At 29.0% G+C, this 18,382-nt stretch overlaps 1 protein-coding gene across 1 annotated transcript in view; it reads right to left on the bottom strand.

The window, feature by feature from the left end:
* Positions 1 to 285: 285 nt before the first annotated feature.
* LOC123299226 (glutamate receptor ionotropic, NMDA 2B) overlaps positions 286 to 18,382 on the bottom strand; it is a 338,826-nt gene continuing 320,729 nt past the window's right edge. Inside the window, exons 8-17 of the mRNA XM_044881529.1 lie at positions 15,247 to 15,385; positions 13,948 to 14,177; positions 10,880 to 11,123; positions 10,262 to 10,694; positions 9,909 to 10,176; positions 8,895 to 9,290; positions 8,244 to 8,369; positions 6,921 to 6,998; positions 3,641 to 3,712; positions 286 to 388 (exon numbers count right to left, since the gene is read on the bottom strand). Coding sequence (XP_044737464.1) covers positions 346 to 388; positions 3,641 to 3,712; positions 6,921 to 6,998; positions 8,244 to 8,369; positions 8,895 to 9,290; positions 9,909 to 10,176; positions 10,262 to 10,694; positions 10,880 to 11,123; positions 13,948 to 14,177; positions 15,247 to 15,385 — 2,029 coding nt within the window. The 3' untranslated portion in view covers positions 286 to 345. The remainder of the gene's footprint in view (positions 389 to 3,640; positions 3,713 to 6,920; positions 6,999 to 8,243; positions 8,370 to 8,894; positions 9,291 to 9,908; positions 10,177 to 10,261; positions 10,695 to 10,879; positions 11,124 to 13,947; positions 14,178 to 15,246; positions 15,386 to 18,382) is intronic.

The following is an 18,382-nucleotide window of genomic DNA, read 5'->3' as shown; positions in this document are numbered from 1 at the left end:
ATATTTTTTAATGTATGGTTTTTCATTTTTTTTTTAATTAATTTAAAACAGAAACACTAGAATATTTCGTTGCAGTATTTTGCCTTATTTATTATTAATATTTCACCATAAATACTGTTTTTTTTTTTGTGTTTATAATATTTATCGATATAATTTGAGTTTTTCTGTTATTTATTATTTATTTTTTATATTTTAAATTCAAACGTACGTTTTTCTAGCTTATTGTTATTTAAAAATCTAAATGTTACTTTTTTTTATTTTATTTATATAAATTTATTTGTTTGGGTTCATTTTTTTCTAATCATAAGAATCGATTAATAATATTGGAAACTTTTTTTCATCAGATCATAGAACTGTCTCCATTTCTGCAATCTCTGTTTTTGGTGATCTGAAAATGTTAAATTTTTTGTTAAAATAAAATTCTGGATTGTATCGAAAACTATTCGATTAAAATGTTTACGTTTAAATCATCGTATATCTGGATTCAATATCATATTATATGCGGGCAAAAATATATGAAAAAAGGTAAGATAAATGCAAAAGCTTAGCTAGAGCTATATCAGTGGTAGGTAGTAATGATATGGGGCCCCTAGCAGGTCTGGATTTACACCAAGCGCCGCCTTTAGGCAACTTTCTTCATGTCTAAGATCAAATTCCCATGTACGCAAAAATATTTTGACCTTTTGATAAAATTTCCGCCTATTGCTATGGTTCATGTGGCCCAATATGTAAATCCAGTCCAGGCCCCCAGAATATAGTAAAATAGGGGGCTCTCTAGTAAAATAGGGGGGGGGGGGAATATAGTAAAATATAAGTTGAAATTCGAATGAAATTTTCATAACTAAATTAACAATGAAATAAAGTTTCGTAGGGAGTGAAGCCGTAGGCTGACTGTTTTCCTTCTTTACGAAAAAGTGAAGGAACTTATTTCTAAGGCCTATAGAACAATAACGGATATAGACTTATAAACTGATCATTGAAAAGAAGTAGATTAGGAATGTTATAACCTAATTAATGTCGTTAATTGAAATATGAAGTTTTCTTGCTTGTTACCATTTTGATTGTGCAGTCTGTTTATTATTTTTTTAAAAAGGGACCAAACTAAAATTTTGTTTATGGGGATTTCTAAGACCTATATCACTGGACAAATGATAGAAAAGTAACTCGTGACAAGCATCATGGATAGTTCATGCAAGAATACCTGAAGAAGAGGTTTTATTTCGAACTACAAGCTAAAAGGGTCATTATTGAACTAGAGATTAACGAGAGCAAATTGCCAATGAATTTACGAATAGTTAAACGACGGAATAGTGGAGACTGAGTGATAAGTAATTGATTAAGTAATGATTAGTAGGTATTGGCGTTAACATTTGAAATATAAAACTATACTTGCTTCGACACTAAGAATGTTTAAAAGACAAATAATTCAAAGAATTAATGGTGACATAAGCTTCTGCGGTATGTGAGAGTTATTTGAATAAAAGGGTGCTGAATGCAATAAAACTAGTCTATCGAATAAAAATGGAGGGTGGATGGTGCCAAATCAGGCTACGCAATTGCTGAAGTAAATATGTAGGAATAGATCTAAGAAAACTTACTTCCCCAAGAAGACATCTGCCATCGATATCTAATTTAGGATATATGAGGAACATATTATTTTTATTAATGGACGAGTAACGTAAAAATAATAATCGAATAGTTTTCCATAACTTTATTTTGTGAGGTTATTAATGCTTTGGCTAAGACATATATTAGTTTTGGTCACTAATTTAGTAACATCCGTATTTTTAACACACACAGAAAATGCATTCTTTGTCGAACAAAAATTGACATTCTCTAAAGGCGATTTCATGACAGGCCACGGAAGATTCAACTTGACTTTTTGCAGTATAGAAGAAAATTTCGTGTATGGGGTGGCAAAAATTTTATGAAAAATTTTATATTTTATAAAAAATATTTATTTATTTTATGGTACATTATGAAATTTCCTATAGTCGATTCTTAAAAATTAAAATTCTTGTCCTATAGGTAGGTTTGATTTTGTCTGAAATTCGAGTTTGTTAAAGTTATAAAATTGTTATTCAGTTTAAAAAGTGAGCTATGTTGTAGAGTAAAACGGCAGCCATAGATTTTTTATCGCTCATAATTTAAGATAAAGTCCATTACGGTGTTGATAAAAATGATAAAATTTCCGGCGAATTTAAAGTAAATTAAATCTGGTTTTTTGAACATTCCAAAATCTTTGGACTTAAACGACAGACACATCAACATTCTTTTTTCCACCTTTCATAGCTTAAATCATTAAATAGTGACATTTTAGTGTTCTTCATTTTCTTGCTGGAAAAGCATGGGTAGCATACTGAAAAATTATTTTTGGAATTTTCAGGCTCTCAATGTATAAGACTTTATGGCAATATTTTAATGGTTTTCATGATATCCATTTTTATACTTTCGAAAAGTAAATTTTTCTAAAACTTGCAAAACTTAAAAAAGGCAAATTCTTTAACTATGTAATCGTGGTTCTGGACAAAAGCTTTTCATTATAATTAAACATGCATTACTGTTGAGTAAATTTTAGTTCGCGGCAATATTCGACATTTTTTTTAACACAATATTATATAAAAACTTCTTTATACATGTATATTATTTTTGGGAAATAGCACGGTTTCCATCCCTATTTTCCGTTTCGAGGTTTTCTTTTTAGTTGAAGTGTTTGATATTAGAAGATATTACTATCGATTGCATTGAATTCTGAAGTATTAAAAAAAACTTTTTTCTATATTAGAAAATGATTTTATATCTTCTATATAAGAAAATGACTTTATTGTGATTTCGGTTAAAGTTACATTTTGTACAACAATGAAATCTATTCTCAAAGTAAATTAATAATAATACTAGAAAAGGGAAGGTAGAAGCCTGGCAAGTAGGTTTTACTCAGCTTTTTTACCAACCTCTAACTGACTTTCAATCGAATCTAATCCTTCGAATCTAAGTCTATTTTAGGAAACAGTTCATAGTTACATTTTAGTTGCTTCATCTCAAGTTTTTCCCCTTCTGCCAGGTCAAAGGATAAATATTTTATCCCGCGAGCTCCTTCTGGAATATTGCTATATTCTGCAGACTCATGAGGGATGGATATCTTTCGAGTCTGTAATAACCTGTAGCCAATATCGTTTATTTAGCTTGCCTTCTATTTAGCTAGGCTCTTCTATTTAATCGTTAAGGGTGGTCTGCCTTCTTGCAATTGCCAGATATGGTTTTAGAGCCTACAACGAGAACGGGAATGAACGGGTTTCCTCTCGGGGAAGTTCATTAATCGTTCCGTTGTCTGCGAATATGCAGCTTCCTGGTGATTACACCAAGCAATCTTTTTTTTTTATGTAACTAATTCCTAAAAAAACTGATATTCATTCTGTCTATCTTATTATACTGGTTTCACAATCACTTGTATATGGTTTGACTATCTCTTTTTATTTCTATATTAAACATGCAAAAATGATTTTTGTAGTTATGTGGGTTTCATGAAGTAGAAACTTTCTTGATTTACAATATATGATTTTCTTTAATATGAAGGTTTATTTTTTAATGAAAACTACCAAAAACGTGTTAATTTTTTGTTGTTGGATGATTAAATACTTACGTGAGAATTTCGTTGGCACTGCTAGATAAAAAGTTTCTACTTCTCAAAACTGTTTTTTCAAGTTCTGGCATTCTGAAATATATTTATAAACTACATTAACATCGACAGAACCTTTACTTTCGAAAGTTATGCATTTACTTATTTCATTTCTATTCTATATTGACATACATTCGGTTTTATTATTTTCATCTAATTATATGATTTTTCATAACTTGGAACAAATTTACAATATTTCAATGGTTTGGATAATATTAACACATTTATTGAATTCGTGTGCAGAGAGAAACAAAATCGTAGTCTAAGTGCCCAAGAGGTCTTAAAATAACTATCACTCTTTAAGTTTTTAGAAATAATTAAATTTGAGGGTTAAAAGCTGGCTCTAAACTTATTAACGAGCTCTTAGACTATTGATTTTTAAAAATAAATTTTATTTTAACGTGGAAGGTAGGGTAACAAATAATTGGGAAAAACTAATAAATTGTTGCTGGCCTAACGGAAGAGGCATCACATTTTGGGCCGCTTTTATCTATTTATTATAAGGTAATCGTTATCTTTTGCATATAAGGGCCGTTATCTGTTATAAATTGGTAATTTTATGGGCTAAGTCTAAATCAATTCTGAAAATTTTAGGTGGGGTTAACGATTATTTAAATAAATAAATGACTTCAAAAGTAGGCATATTTAATATCGGTTTCATGGTAAAACGGTAGCTAGATGATATGTTTTCATAGATTTCTCCAAAACTAGTCGGTGGAAATTAAAAAAAAAAACTATTTAAATTAAAGTAAAAACTTTAATAACTTGACAATATAAGACAAATAATAAGAATAAAATTTCTCGATATCTGGAGTAATTTTCAAAATATAGAAAATTGAAAATTTTGTTTAATTATTTAACTTTCGATATCGAAAATCAAGGCAGATATCGAAAAATTGTTTTCTTAATTTCCGTCTACATTCATGCATTTATAACAAAAATTATCATCCAAGTTCAAAATATGGTACACATAATTTCAACCACAAGTCTAAACTTGCCTTGGAGCTCGTACTACCTAAAAAAGTAAAGATTTTCTAACTTTTCCCAACCTTCAACGATTTTTTATTATTTGTAAATTAACTCAATAAAATATCATTGAAAATTATATATATAAGCCTCCATATTGTAATTTGCATAATAGCTCCTCTTTACTAATACATCTAGGGCATTTTTTGATATCTTAATATTACTAGGACTTTTCTGGGATTTCCATTATTCGAACCCAACATAATAGATATTCAGTAGACAGAAGATAAATAACGACCCAAATATTCTCCTTTCTTAATGATCCAATTTTAGCGCAACAATCATTTCAGAGCAAAGAAACTCCATGATATAATATTAAAATTAATATGCTTTGTATTTTCAAAATGATTTAAATCGGAGTAAACATAAATTTTGGGAAATATTGTAAAAATGTTAATGTAATATAACATAATAATTCATTACAATGGGAATAAAATTTTCGGGACGCGACGGGGTGAAACAAAAATAATAATAAAATAATAAGGTTTAGGTTTTGGAATAGTATTTAAACACCCATGTGCTTAGAATTGGTATTCTCGTGAAGGAACATAAAGAAATTTTATTCGAAACGAAGGGTACGTACCATTTTCGCAATAATGACACTTTATACATATTGGTTTTAACACATTGAGAGAAGTTAAAGATGCTTCTCTTTGCTATGTTCATTCAACTGGTAAGTTAAAAATGTAGAACTTACAAGAAAATCCTTGGTTTAAATTTTGTTGAAATGATGGATTTCATTAGTTGAGGATGGATGTCAATTCGTTTTTTAAACCTAAATTATAAATTCTTTGTACTTATATTTATTAAAAAGTGAATTTAAACAATTTATTGGGGGTCTAATGAACTCATTAATTAAACGAGGCAAAATTTTTTTTGGTATTTCGTCTGCAGTTTTAAAATATAATTAGAATTAGGATAAGATTTTATCTTAGAATAAATTTTAGAATTGTGTAAGACGAATAAAACGTTTTGAGATATAATAATAAAAGTAACGAGACCTTCTAAGACCTTTCCAGAGAATCATTTTTTCGAAAACGTTTCAAACAAAAATTGCAATTAAAAAAAGTTAAAGTCGGATGATTTGCCTGAACTGTACGCTATTGAAATTTTTCAGAAAAATTTTTCTCAAAATTGAAGTATCGGTCTAAAATTTACCACCCTTTTTTATGATTATAAGTTACGTCTCATTCTAGATTTGATAGGCAATATCGATGCAAAAATTCTTAATAAACAATTCTTTCTTTTATTCGTCTCAATCCGATCAATAGAACTATATATATTCAAGAAAACAATATGGAGATAAAAACCGCGTGCAGAAGGTCGCGCGGATCGTTTCGGATCTGGAAAATTTCTTTTCTGAATTTATAACAAAAAGTACAACAAAAGAAACCTGTTAAAAACAATTAGCCTTTTGCAAAAAATTTTTGAATTTATTTTAGAAATCCGCTAGATTTATCTAACTATGAGGAAATTTGAATAAACACTTTTATAACATTTGGTGTAATTTTTCAATTGTCAGAGTCTGTTTTTGAATCAGTTTTCAGTCTATTTCATATTTTTGTAGTTTTATTGGAAATTAAGACCCTCAAAGTTATCATATTCGGGAATCTGTTTGGAATATATTTTGTTGTTCTTTGGATCATAAAAAAATAGTAATGAATTATTTTGTGAAATGAAATTCGCCTCTTATCAAGGATAAAATGAGACAAGGCGAAAATATAATATAAAAGGCCAAAAATATATTCATTAATAGATTTTTACATTTTTTAATTGTATATTGATATAAAAACCTATTAATTGGCTTATCCATTAAATTTTCGCCTTCTTTTGTGTTATCCCTACTAATATATGGAATTGCATCCAATATAATTTTAAATAATATTTATTGGCTAAAAAGCAATCGATTTTCTGAGCATTATTCTGTAATGCTTAGTAAATATGGTTTATATTAATTGTTTTAACATAATATACACAATTTAATACACATGCAAGTCACAAAATTTTCTATACAGCCATTTTTTTGGTAGCAACTAAATAAATCATGCTCCATATAGAAAAGAACATAGAAAACAGTCCACAATCATTCGAAAAAATTATTGAAACACACGCAGACAGCATGATACAAATATTTATATTATTTATTTATATTATATACAAAACAATATTTATGCATTTTAAGATGTTTTGTTGGGTGGAAGTTAGTTAGTTTTCTTACTGTAGATTTTCATCTGCTGCACGTAAACATATACAGCGCCATTTTGTTGCACCACGTACTTTTACACCATGACATATCCTGCGGCATTAGTAGGTAATAATAACAGAACACACTCACCAAAATCAAAATAAAATAAAATGGTACATCGAAAATACATTTATTAAACAAAAAATTAACAAAAATATATATACGACCTTATACGAAATTACACGAACTGAAAGTATGAATATATTCCTGAAATACTCAATAACTCTCATTCTTAGTACAGTACTTAGAATTACTAGTATAATGAGTGATTAAGGCCATATGCACAGGGGAAAATTATGTAGAAATTGAAGTGATAAGGTGAAATGTGAAAAATATTATAGTTTTTCTTTATTAGTAAGTAATTTAAAGTTGATTTGAATAGATTGGATCATTATTCGAAAAAAATTCTTTCAATGGGATTAAATCGAAATTTAACATCATTAGGCGATTCTACGCCGTTTACGGTTATTCTACGTATGAACAATAATATTGTACAGATGTAAAATATCTTTTAGAACTATCACCGTTAACGTGTTATAAACATGTTTTTTTAGTCGACAAATAATTTGATTCGATCACATTTCATCTTATTGGTTTCAAGTTTCACGAGTACGAATATGTTATACGAGTAGAATATTTAACTTATGGAAGAATCAACAAATTTTTACCCAAAAAGAATATTTAAGTCTAATATAAAAGAAACTAACAATTTATTATACAGAGAAACCTAATAGAATTTTAATAATAATAACTTTATGGCTTTAAAAATATTGTTGTAAAAAGTAATTAAGTTACTGTATGTCTGATTTTTTCTCAAAAAAAAAAAAAAAAAAAAAAAAAAATAAATGAACATATTTACAAGAATGCTGAAGACAAAAAATATATTTACAAAATGATGATTTTCCAAATTTCAAAAATTACTGTACAATTGTGCCAATCGAATTGAAAATAAAAATAAAGTTTGTTCATCATATAAAAAAAAAAGCTTTGTGATAAAAATTTATTTAAAGCTATAATTTATTTTCAATAAAAGTGTATTTTTCAATAAACGTGTGTGTTTCGTGTGAGAAAGTTGTGTGAAAAATGTTTTCACTAAACTACTTAATTCATGCGATTTTCTATATATACTTTTAAAGTGTCTTCATAGTGTTCATAGATTGTGTTAATTAATATACTTAAGTGTTTTATTTTTTTTATCAAAATCATTTTGGAAAATAAAATAATATTTGCGTGCTGTAATGTAGATTGTGTTTAAGTTTATAAAAATTGTGTTATTATTTGTTTTTAGATACTAACTTGCTAGGTGGTGGTTTGAGACCATGTGATTCCATATCTTTTTCTAATTCTTTTATTCGTAGTCGTGCCATATCTAATTCATGTTTTACTTTCCATAAATGTGTATCACAAATTGGATCTCGACATCTGAAAAATGATAATTGTCAATTTCGAATTGGTTATATAGATGTTAGGACATAGATAGTAAAGGAAAGTGCTCTATAATGATCCCTCAGAGTAAAATGATCTCGCGTTGTTTTAAGTGAACCGTTAAAGCCATCTAGTATATTCATTGATAGATGGCTTCCGCGTGATTAAATTAATCGTTCAGCAAAGACTTGGCAAGCAAATTTGTGTTTCGTAACAAAAATATTATTTTTATTGGCAAAAATTTTTTTTGTGTGTTAGTTCTTGTGGGCTGATTGTTTTACTCTTGACTTCCGTTGCCTTTGAAGAATATTATCACACATTTTGATAAGTGTATAATAAATTTTCAGGTCAGTTTTTATGACGATATTCAAATATGTCGTTACGGGTAAAATGATCCCCTTTATATAGGTTAAAATGATTCCTATTTTGTGTCTAAAATTATAATAGTTAATATGAACCCCCATCATTAGGCAAGTCTTGAATGTTTTGATTTAGATGATTGCCAGAATAATGGTATCTTACCGATGATGACGTAAAATATCTTGAGCTTCATAAACAGCACCACGAAAAGTTAAACTTTTACCCATACTGAGACTAATTAATGCACAGCATCCACCACGATCGGTTTTAGCTAAGTGTTTTCTAACATATTTAAAATAGAGATGTTCTAATAGTAAAAGTAACGCAGCAAATAAAATACCAGCCATTAATAATAGAAATGCACTTAAAAATTGTTCAAGTGCTAATGGATCTGAACTTTTATGCTCTTGTTTCCCAGGCTTACATGATCCTGTCATCCAATAACGTCGTAATCGTTCTAAATCACCATTTTCTCGGTAATCTAATAATCGTTTATTAAACATTTGTACATATTTTGAATTTCTGGAAAATGCTAAACCATAACCTGTCATTGCATACCTAAAAAAAATGTTTTTTATTTAAATTAGATAAAAATGGTATATTTTGTAAATCATAATAATAATAGCCTGACTTTAAAAACAAACAAGCCGTGGGTAGGGTCTGGTGCGACCCTTGAGGTCCACATGAAAAATTTCCCAGTATAATAAATAGTTATTAGCAGAACTAAACAAATAAAAATTCGATCGATTCGAAACGACTCGACGGAATATTATGAAACTCATTTCGAATTATATTGCCGTTAATACGCTTCGATCGATACCTCATCGAAGTCGATATTATTTGTATTCGCGCGATATCGATGATGAAAAAAATGACCACGAACGTACACACACGCACAGAAACAGACACACACACACATACTTACTTCTTCTTCAAATTAGTGTTAATGCCTTGTACTATCCTTATCATGAAACGTAAAGATATGTTGAAAATTTCAATTTCGGAAATCGGACCCATTACAATAACTTATTATACTGGGAAGTTAATAATATAAACAAAGCTAGCCTGAACTAAAAAGTTCATTTACATTTTTGTGTGTTAAATTGGCTAGTTTTTTTTTGTTTTTTTTTTCTGTAAAATCTTGTGCTTTAAGAAAATACTAAATATGTTATTTACCATTGACCAACAGTTAATAATCGGCAATCTTCATCTTGTGCAACTAAATAATCTAATACCGTTCCATCATAAATGAATGCGTCCATGTCACCAGTTAATACAGCATCTACACCTTCTAATACATTTGTTTTATTGAATTTGCTCATATAATCGTGCATTTGTGGATAGTATCGTTTTAAAGTGGAATCTGTGTGTGACCATGGAATTGTTCCAAATTTAAATGAAGGTTTATACGTAAATGGTTTCGATAACCGATGGTCATCAATTCCTAAAAAGAAGCCACAAATTAAACTTGAAAAATTACTTAATAACGTATTTTTGCAATGATTTACAGTTGACGCAATCAATTTTACCTGAAAATTCATGAAATTCTTCACGGGTTATCATGAACGCTGCTAAGTTGGCAGTATATATGGCAAGAAATACTACAGCGAACATGGCCCATACGTTTGTCATGAAACGAGCAGTTAAACCTCTAGGAGAATCAACATGAACGGCGGCTTGAAAAAGTACAGCCCAAACTAACCAATAGGTTCTGAACAATGAAAATCTATGATGTGGCGAAGGGTTCATATGTTGTAATGATAACTTCATATCAAATCCACTCGGCGACAGCCATTCAAATAGGAATATTGTAAATGTGGCAGCATGTATTGCTACAACTCCAACTAACATCCAGGATGCAGTATCAAAAGGTTCCAAGAATGCAGTAGGTGAAATAATACCCGTTCGTTTTGCTACTACAATTGCTATACCAGTCTCCATGAACGGTATACTAAAATCAACCTTAAAACAAAATTTCTTCCTGAGTACAAAATAAAACGTTTATTTATTCTAGTAATAAAAACTTTTTACGAGCATTTTTATGCAACTAAAAAGATTTAAAATTTCAATAAAATAAAAGTGCACTTTCAGATTTTATAAAGTGAATTATTTAAAAATAATTTTTAAAAAGTAACAATTTTATTTACCACTGCTTCTCGTTCAGAATTAATCATTAAACTGGTTAATACCATATCAGTTTTTCGATTTACTAAATCTGCAATTAAACCATTCCATTTTCCGTCTTGTAATGTACCCCATCGTCCATCTTCAACACGAACTAGTTCGTAAGTGAATCCTAATTCTTCGGAAAATTTTTCCAATAAATCAATACAAAAACCGGAACAACATTGATAAAAACTAGCATTTCGATGTGCTTGGCTAATATCCACTCTAAAAAGATTAAAAGTGTAAATGAATACTACGGATTTATAAGGGGTGTTTTAAAAGTATAGTACGATTTGTATACAAGTTGTTGGGTTTAATACGAGGCATTACAATTTTGTCAGTAGATTCTTAATAGAATCTGTGGTATTACGAGCACCAAGGTAAGTTTAAATTGTTGAAATTAACTGTAGGTACCTTATTTTCTTTCAACTTTGATAGTAAATTTTGTTATAATTTCATGAATATCGACGAAAAATAAAAATAAAAATTTTCGATATTTGCTTTGGTTTTCGAATAATCAAAAGCTAAATAATTATAAAAAATTTTCAATTTTAGTCTCACTTTTCGTCTTATATTGTCAATTTATAACATAATTCACGCTCAACACTGAAAATATATATATTTTTTTAATTTGTGTCCCACTACCGAGCTCATACATCCTTAAATAGTCAGATTTAGACATAGACCAACTTCATATAAAAAAAATCAAGCCCTCTGTCCAAAATTGCCCTGGTACTCGTACATCCTAAGTGTTTAGAAATTATAAAAGAAATTTCTTATTTTGTAAAACGATTGAGTTTTTTCAAAATAATATTGTAGGGACTACGTTGGGAAGCTATTTTCCCTCAGAATTAACATGGAAACGTTTCAATTGTCGAATTGTCTTAAATAAAATTATTATTTGCGTCGATAATATGTAATCAACCAAGTTGTATTCACAGTATATACAGTTGACTGTTTAACGATACACTCAAATTTTGAAATATGACCTCTAAACCATCACATTCCATTTACCAATTCAATAATATTGATTTAAGATATTAAATACAGAGTGAACTAATACAAATCAGATATTTTTTTTATAGATTATATAACTTGAAAAAATTAGGACTAAATTTTCAAAGCTGTGATCCGGCTTAGGGCTGCGCTACATTAACAATATTGATCGACAAAATTTTTTTTTACAGAAGACACAGCAGTATACTGTTTGGATGATTTTTGGCGTGCTGAATCCGAAATTGCCACATATTCGAACTAAGGTCACACCGGAATGTAATTTTTTTTCTTCGAAACAATTTACGTCATTCGAAAGTACCATTCATTCCTCTTTTAATTATAATAGATAAGATATAATAGGTAATTTATAATAGATATAAATATAATGTGTATTTAATGGGAATATGTATCGTATGATACCTGGACGACCAAAAAATACCGACAAAGTTTAAGGGGAGAGAGTATTGCTTTCAATTTCTACCTAAATGGGAAATAAATGGGATGACTGCCCAAACATTTTTCAAATTTTATATCTTCCAATCAATTGGAATAACTGAATAAACATGTTCCAAGGTTTGGGGATGGCTTTAGCAGTTGTTTATCGTTATTATTCCAATTCATTAGGAACATATGCAAATAAAAGAAGAACAGTGTGTCGTGGGGCACCCGATAGGAACTATGATCCTTTTGTTATAAATTGTGTATTATTGAATAACAAGCACAATGTAGGAATGGTAATAAGTGTATTTAATATTTGTTTTTGCAAGTTTACGACGTTTATCAAGCTATTTTATTATTATAAAAATGTATAGCTTGGAAATAATCACCTTTTACATATATGAAAGCTTTTATTTGTAATATATGCGCAAAATGAGTTTTTATGGATGTCAATGTGTAAAACAAAGAAAATAGTACAGCAGTGATGTATAGCACTCATATAGCTAGGCATACACCAGTTTAGTGTGTCTATTGACAACGGTCATATTCAAAACACTAGTCTCGAGTTGTCTTCTATGTCGCTACTAAAAATGCCCAATATTACTTAATTTTGGTAGTCGGACGAGAATCAGTCTCTTGAATATAGTATATCGTTGTCAATAAACACACTAAACTGGTATATGCCTAGCTATATGAGTATTATACAACGCTGCTGTTCTGTTTTCTTTGTTTTACACATTGTAATCCATAAGAACTCTTCTTACGTATAGGTATATAAAACGGGATTATTTTCAAGCTGTATATTAGAAAATGTGTATATTTAAATTACACATGTGTAATATATTTAGATATAAAGTTATTTTATGGGTGGGTATAATTTTAATTTTATCGGTAAATAAGCAAAGATCAGAATACATTTATTTTTATTACAATTCATGGCAAACAAAACTAGAGATGTTTTCAAATTTTATGTCAAAAGTCATCTATGTACAGTAATTGGAAATGTACAAAAATTAGAATAGAATCAGGAAGTTACTTAATAAAGTAGAATTTAAAAATAAACGCATGATGGGCGTGCATCGTAAACACAAGACTGCGTGAACCTCCAAACGCGCAATAAGAAACATAGTTCCAAATCCAGTTTTCGATCAAATTTTTAGATATTTTTGTGACAAAAATTTTAACCAACCTCCAGCAGCTTCTTGGGTATCTTGAACACTGTACAAAATATTTGGATCAATAATATTTTGAAGAAGTAAAATATTCTTGAAAAAATCGGATTTTGTTTATACGAAAGACAACCAAAGAGAGAAGCCAAAATTTCAAAGCCAACATTTGGGAACTTTATATTAAATGTAAAGTATGTGTTTATTGAAAAAAATTGATAGGCTAAGCTCTTGTTAGAAGACTAAGAAAGTTAGAAAAAAAATACAATTAAAAGAAAAGAGGGAGGTTAATTTTAAAGCAGAACCTTGCAGGAACCTGTATTAATCATGAACTCATTTATGTTTGACACTTTGAATTTTGATAGACACTCGGTATTCCTTATTTTCATTGTTACAGAATAGAATATATAATTACAATTGTATTATAAAGTTAGTCTTGGTTTACTTACTCAGTAATATCTTGATCAGAAGCTACACGACACAAAACACCACGTTCCACACTACATTTACCAGTAACTGGATCTGGTGGTGCCAAACTAATGTAGGGTGGCTCTTCTAAGAATGTGATACGTAGATGAAACTTTTCGGGAACACCTTGTGGTGGTGTGTGACTATTGCCTGGCCACACAATATCTTTTATGTCTAAACCTTCTTTTACCCATGATTTCCAAACCCCAATCTATAAAATGATTATTTCAAATCAATTTATTTCATATTTCATATACAGTAAAATATGAAACTGAAATTATAGGATGATCAATTTTTACTTTTTCATAAAAATATATTCATTTATTTATTTTTGAAGGGTGACATTATTTAAGTCGCATAAGTCGTTTTGTGTGACATGCTATTATAATATGTAATGAATCGTGAGCATATCATGAAGCGAAATTTCGATAACTTTCATTGTCTGTCTTTTAGGGAATTGGTAAAAAAAGAAAAATGAGGTGTGAACTGTGCGGTTTGGATATCCAATTTATGAAAACCTGTTTCTGTTTTTCGAATATTGAGTTTCGACTTTTGTATACAAAAAATTTGTGTATGACTGCTGTTTATATTAAAAGCAAATCTTTGATACTAACCAAAAACAAATGGCAAGAAGTCTATTTTTTGGAAATAGGCCTTTTATTGGTTAAAACGGTATTATTCTATATATTACAGTAAAAGATGTCACAAAAATCGGCTAATAAAGGAAAATGAAAGAACCTGCTCGTATTTTTGCTAATGTTAAAGCTCACTTAAAAAAATTAGTAATTAGGTAACTTGTAGGTAGTAAATGTTAACTGTTTATCAAATAATCGAAAACTATTATTACACATGTATAACGTATACGTAATTCAAGTTGCCTATTTATTAATTGTGAAAGCCAACTTTAACATCAACCAATCTATGGAATTAACAATTTATTGTTTATTAACAAATAGAAACATTTGAGACACTAACTCCAGCGTTACTTATGATATTTGATACCTAAGAAATACATTCCAAGACGTTTTAGCAAAATGCGAGCGGTTTCTTTCATCTTCCTTAATTTGTAAAATTAAGGTAACTGTACTAATAAGGTATATTCTAAAAATAAGAGAAAGGCATATTGTATCAATTATCCTTTTTTGATCACGAACAGTTTTAGTTTATCTATCGACTAATTCGAACAAAGCACCCTGTATTAAATATATCATCCACCCTACATGTAAATAATAATAACATGTATAATATGGTATGGTTAGTTAAATAATGTTATCTCTTACCTCTTCCCAAACAAGTTGTTTTGATACTCCAGGCCGTAAATTCATTATTTTCAGTTCAGCGGCTTTCAACACACCATCTTGAGTGAATTCAATATTTGGTTTACCTTGTTCACCTTCAACGCTTACATTTCGTAAATGTCTATAATGATAATATGTAATTATTAATATTGTATTTTCAATATATTACAATATATATTATTTTACGACAACAATAACCTTTAATTAATTCAATTAAGTTGGTCCCAATTTAAGGATTCCGTTCATAAATTTTTAGCAAAAAACGGTGTTTACGTGAAAAATCACCCTGAATATTTAAACATTCAACTTGTTTTTTGTTTGGCTCGGAAAATATATAGTTTTAGACCAAGTCTTTTTACCTCCCGAACCAAAAACAGGGTGTTATGTTTGATCGCTATGTGTGTATGTCTGCCTGCCTCTGGCATCGTAGCGCCTAAACGGATGAACCGATTTTGATTTTTTTGTTTCAATTGAAAGGTAATTTAATGAAGAGTTTTTCTAAAACATAGCTATTTCAAATGCGAGTTTGGGGTTAGTAATGGCCTGGTGGTTCATATTTCTTATTGCCAGTATGTAAGATCAATGAGATCCATGGTTGCCAGCTCGTATATATTACTTTGGTTACAGGTTCCGTACCCGGAACACTTAAAAAAATAGGCGATGATACTGAAAATCGATTCAGCATGGCGAAGGCTCTAAGGGAAAGGGTAATTTAATGGAGAGTGCTCTAAGATAAGTTTAAGGGTTTAGTGAGAGTTTAGGGTTCTGTACTCGAAAAGTTTGTCGGCGCTTGAAAATTGAAAAAATACAATATAAGTACAAGTAATATATTACTTTTTGTTATTGTATACTTTAATCATGCATGCGATATTTATTAACATCATGGTCTCGCGATTGTAATTGATGTTTTTAATATGATACATACAGCGTTAACTAAGTTGACAAATATCTTGCCTAGTAATCTTAATTAAAGAGAATAGAAAAAAATACACTCGAACCCGGGCTTCTTGGATTCATGTCAAGCGCCCTACCAATTAGGCTATTCGAGTTCTAGACACTTAATTGCACTCTGTGTCTAGAACTCGAATAGCCTAATTGGTAGGGCGCTTGACATGAATCCAAGAAGTCCGGGTTCGAGTCCTGGTTCGAGTGTATTTTTTGAAATTATCTTTAACAAGTAATATATATTTTATATAGTGAACCTTGGTCTGCCTATCGATTGTACTATTTTTTAAGTTAAGAACGTGGATATTAAATTATAAAATGAAGAAGTATTTCCTCGCGACATTATGCATATACAATTATACTTCAAAGTTTTTCTCACATTCAAAAATTGATATTTTCATACAATTTCCAACGTTGAAAATTCTCGATTTCGATTTGTTTTCAAAATTTCCTTTATTTTTTTGCAAAATTGTTTTTCGATAGAAAACTTTAAATAAAAATGTCTAATTACATATTTTGTTCTCTTTGACATAAAAATAGTATTTAGGTAATTTAAAAAAAATTGTTTAATAATGGCTACATTTCCGGTATAGCAAGATATGAATAAGATGATAAGGACAAAAAAATTTTCCACACATTTTATCCGTTTTAACTGTAGCTATATTTTGGTTATATCTTTTCATCTCAGAGAATTTGATTTCATTTGTGTCATGAATATCAAATTCAAGTACAGTTTTATTTGATTATGAACTTTACATTCTTTGAATTTATCGAATACACATTCCATTAAAATGTATATGAAAATGTAATTAAAACTGTACTTAAATTAAAATCAAGAAAATAGTAACCAATGTAATAAATGGTTTTTATAATCATGATACTATGTGAAAATATTCATAAGATAATAAAAAAGTTATATTGTATCTCCATTATGCAAATAATCTGCTTCATGGAGCATTAGTAATTAATTTTTAGGTCATATATAGATGATTCACCACAAAATCATCAATAAAAAAGTTGTTTCCAGTTCTGAATAAATCTTATATGAGTTTTTGGAACAACGTTCCTTATCGCACGCTATCGTTCTGATTGTGTGCCGGTTAGGAAGTAAAATCAAAAAAGTGTAACAAACTAAAAACAGCACCAATAACCGACTGTTTTCATCTAGGTTACCAAGGAAACTAAAACTTTTTCAATCGATTCCACTTGCCATTATTTTTGAGAAAATGCAAAAATATTATTATAATTGCCAATTTGTATTTTTTGTCAAAATTTTTTGTTTTATTATTTAAAGAAATAGCGGTCTGAATGTTATCAGAAGTTAAAGATAACACTGATAATTTAAAGTACAATGAAATGTTTATGTTATATCTTGATCAAACCAAACATAATGCACACACATTTTGGTTTGCCTACTAAATTAGTAGTATGTCGTTTTAAAAGTAGCTTTAAAATTAAATTCTTTAGAGAATTAAACAAGTATTTGACTTCTAAACTTAGTACCTTAAATTTTCAGAAAAATACCTTGTAAATAAAAAAAGTTAGTCAAAAGTTAGTAACATTTGATCACCTCTCGTTCTTTTTTATTTATTTTTCTAGTTTATCTTTTAAATACAATAATTTCTACTAAAATGCTTAAAAATGAGATAATGAAAAATTTACTAGAATAGGATAATGCTAATATGAAATTAGAACACTTTATTACAAAATACGAGGACAAAGAATTCTATATAAATTTGACGACATAGTCATTTCATCAATTTATTCTCGATTTTAGAATTTTTCGTACAAACTTTCCTAAATTATTAAATAAATTTTTATCACTTGTTTTATGTTATTATTTTATATTATAACATAAAAAAAGTGAAAAAGAAAAAAAACAAAATTTATGATTATAAATATTTTTTAATTGAGTATGCCTGTCACAGGCTTTTAGTCGTCCTTTTTCGAGAGTGCGAGTCGATGGTGCAAGTGATTGATTTCTTTGTGCTTGGTTAGTAAGTACAAAGGAAAGTGTTATGTTTGTGTACAACGCTGTTGATTATCTTAAAAAACAGTAAAATTATACTTTATTTATTATTAACAATTATCAATGATTCGATACTATATCAAAGTGCATTCGATTTAGTTTTTGGAACATCAATATTGCCTTTTTTAACTTTATGTCCACTCA

Source organism: Chrysoperla carnea, chromosome 4, assembly GCF_905475395.1.
Source record: "Chrysoperla carnea chromosome 4, inChrCarn1.1, whole genome shotgun sequence".
Taxonomy (NCBI): Eukaryota; Metazoa; Arthropoda; class Insecta; order Neuroptera; family Chrysopidae; genus Chrysoperla; species Chrysoperla carnea.
This window is presented reverse-complemented; position numbering and strand designations above follow the sequence as displayed.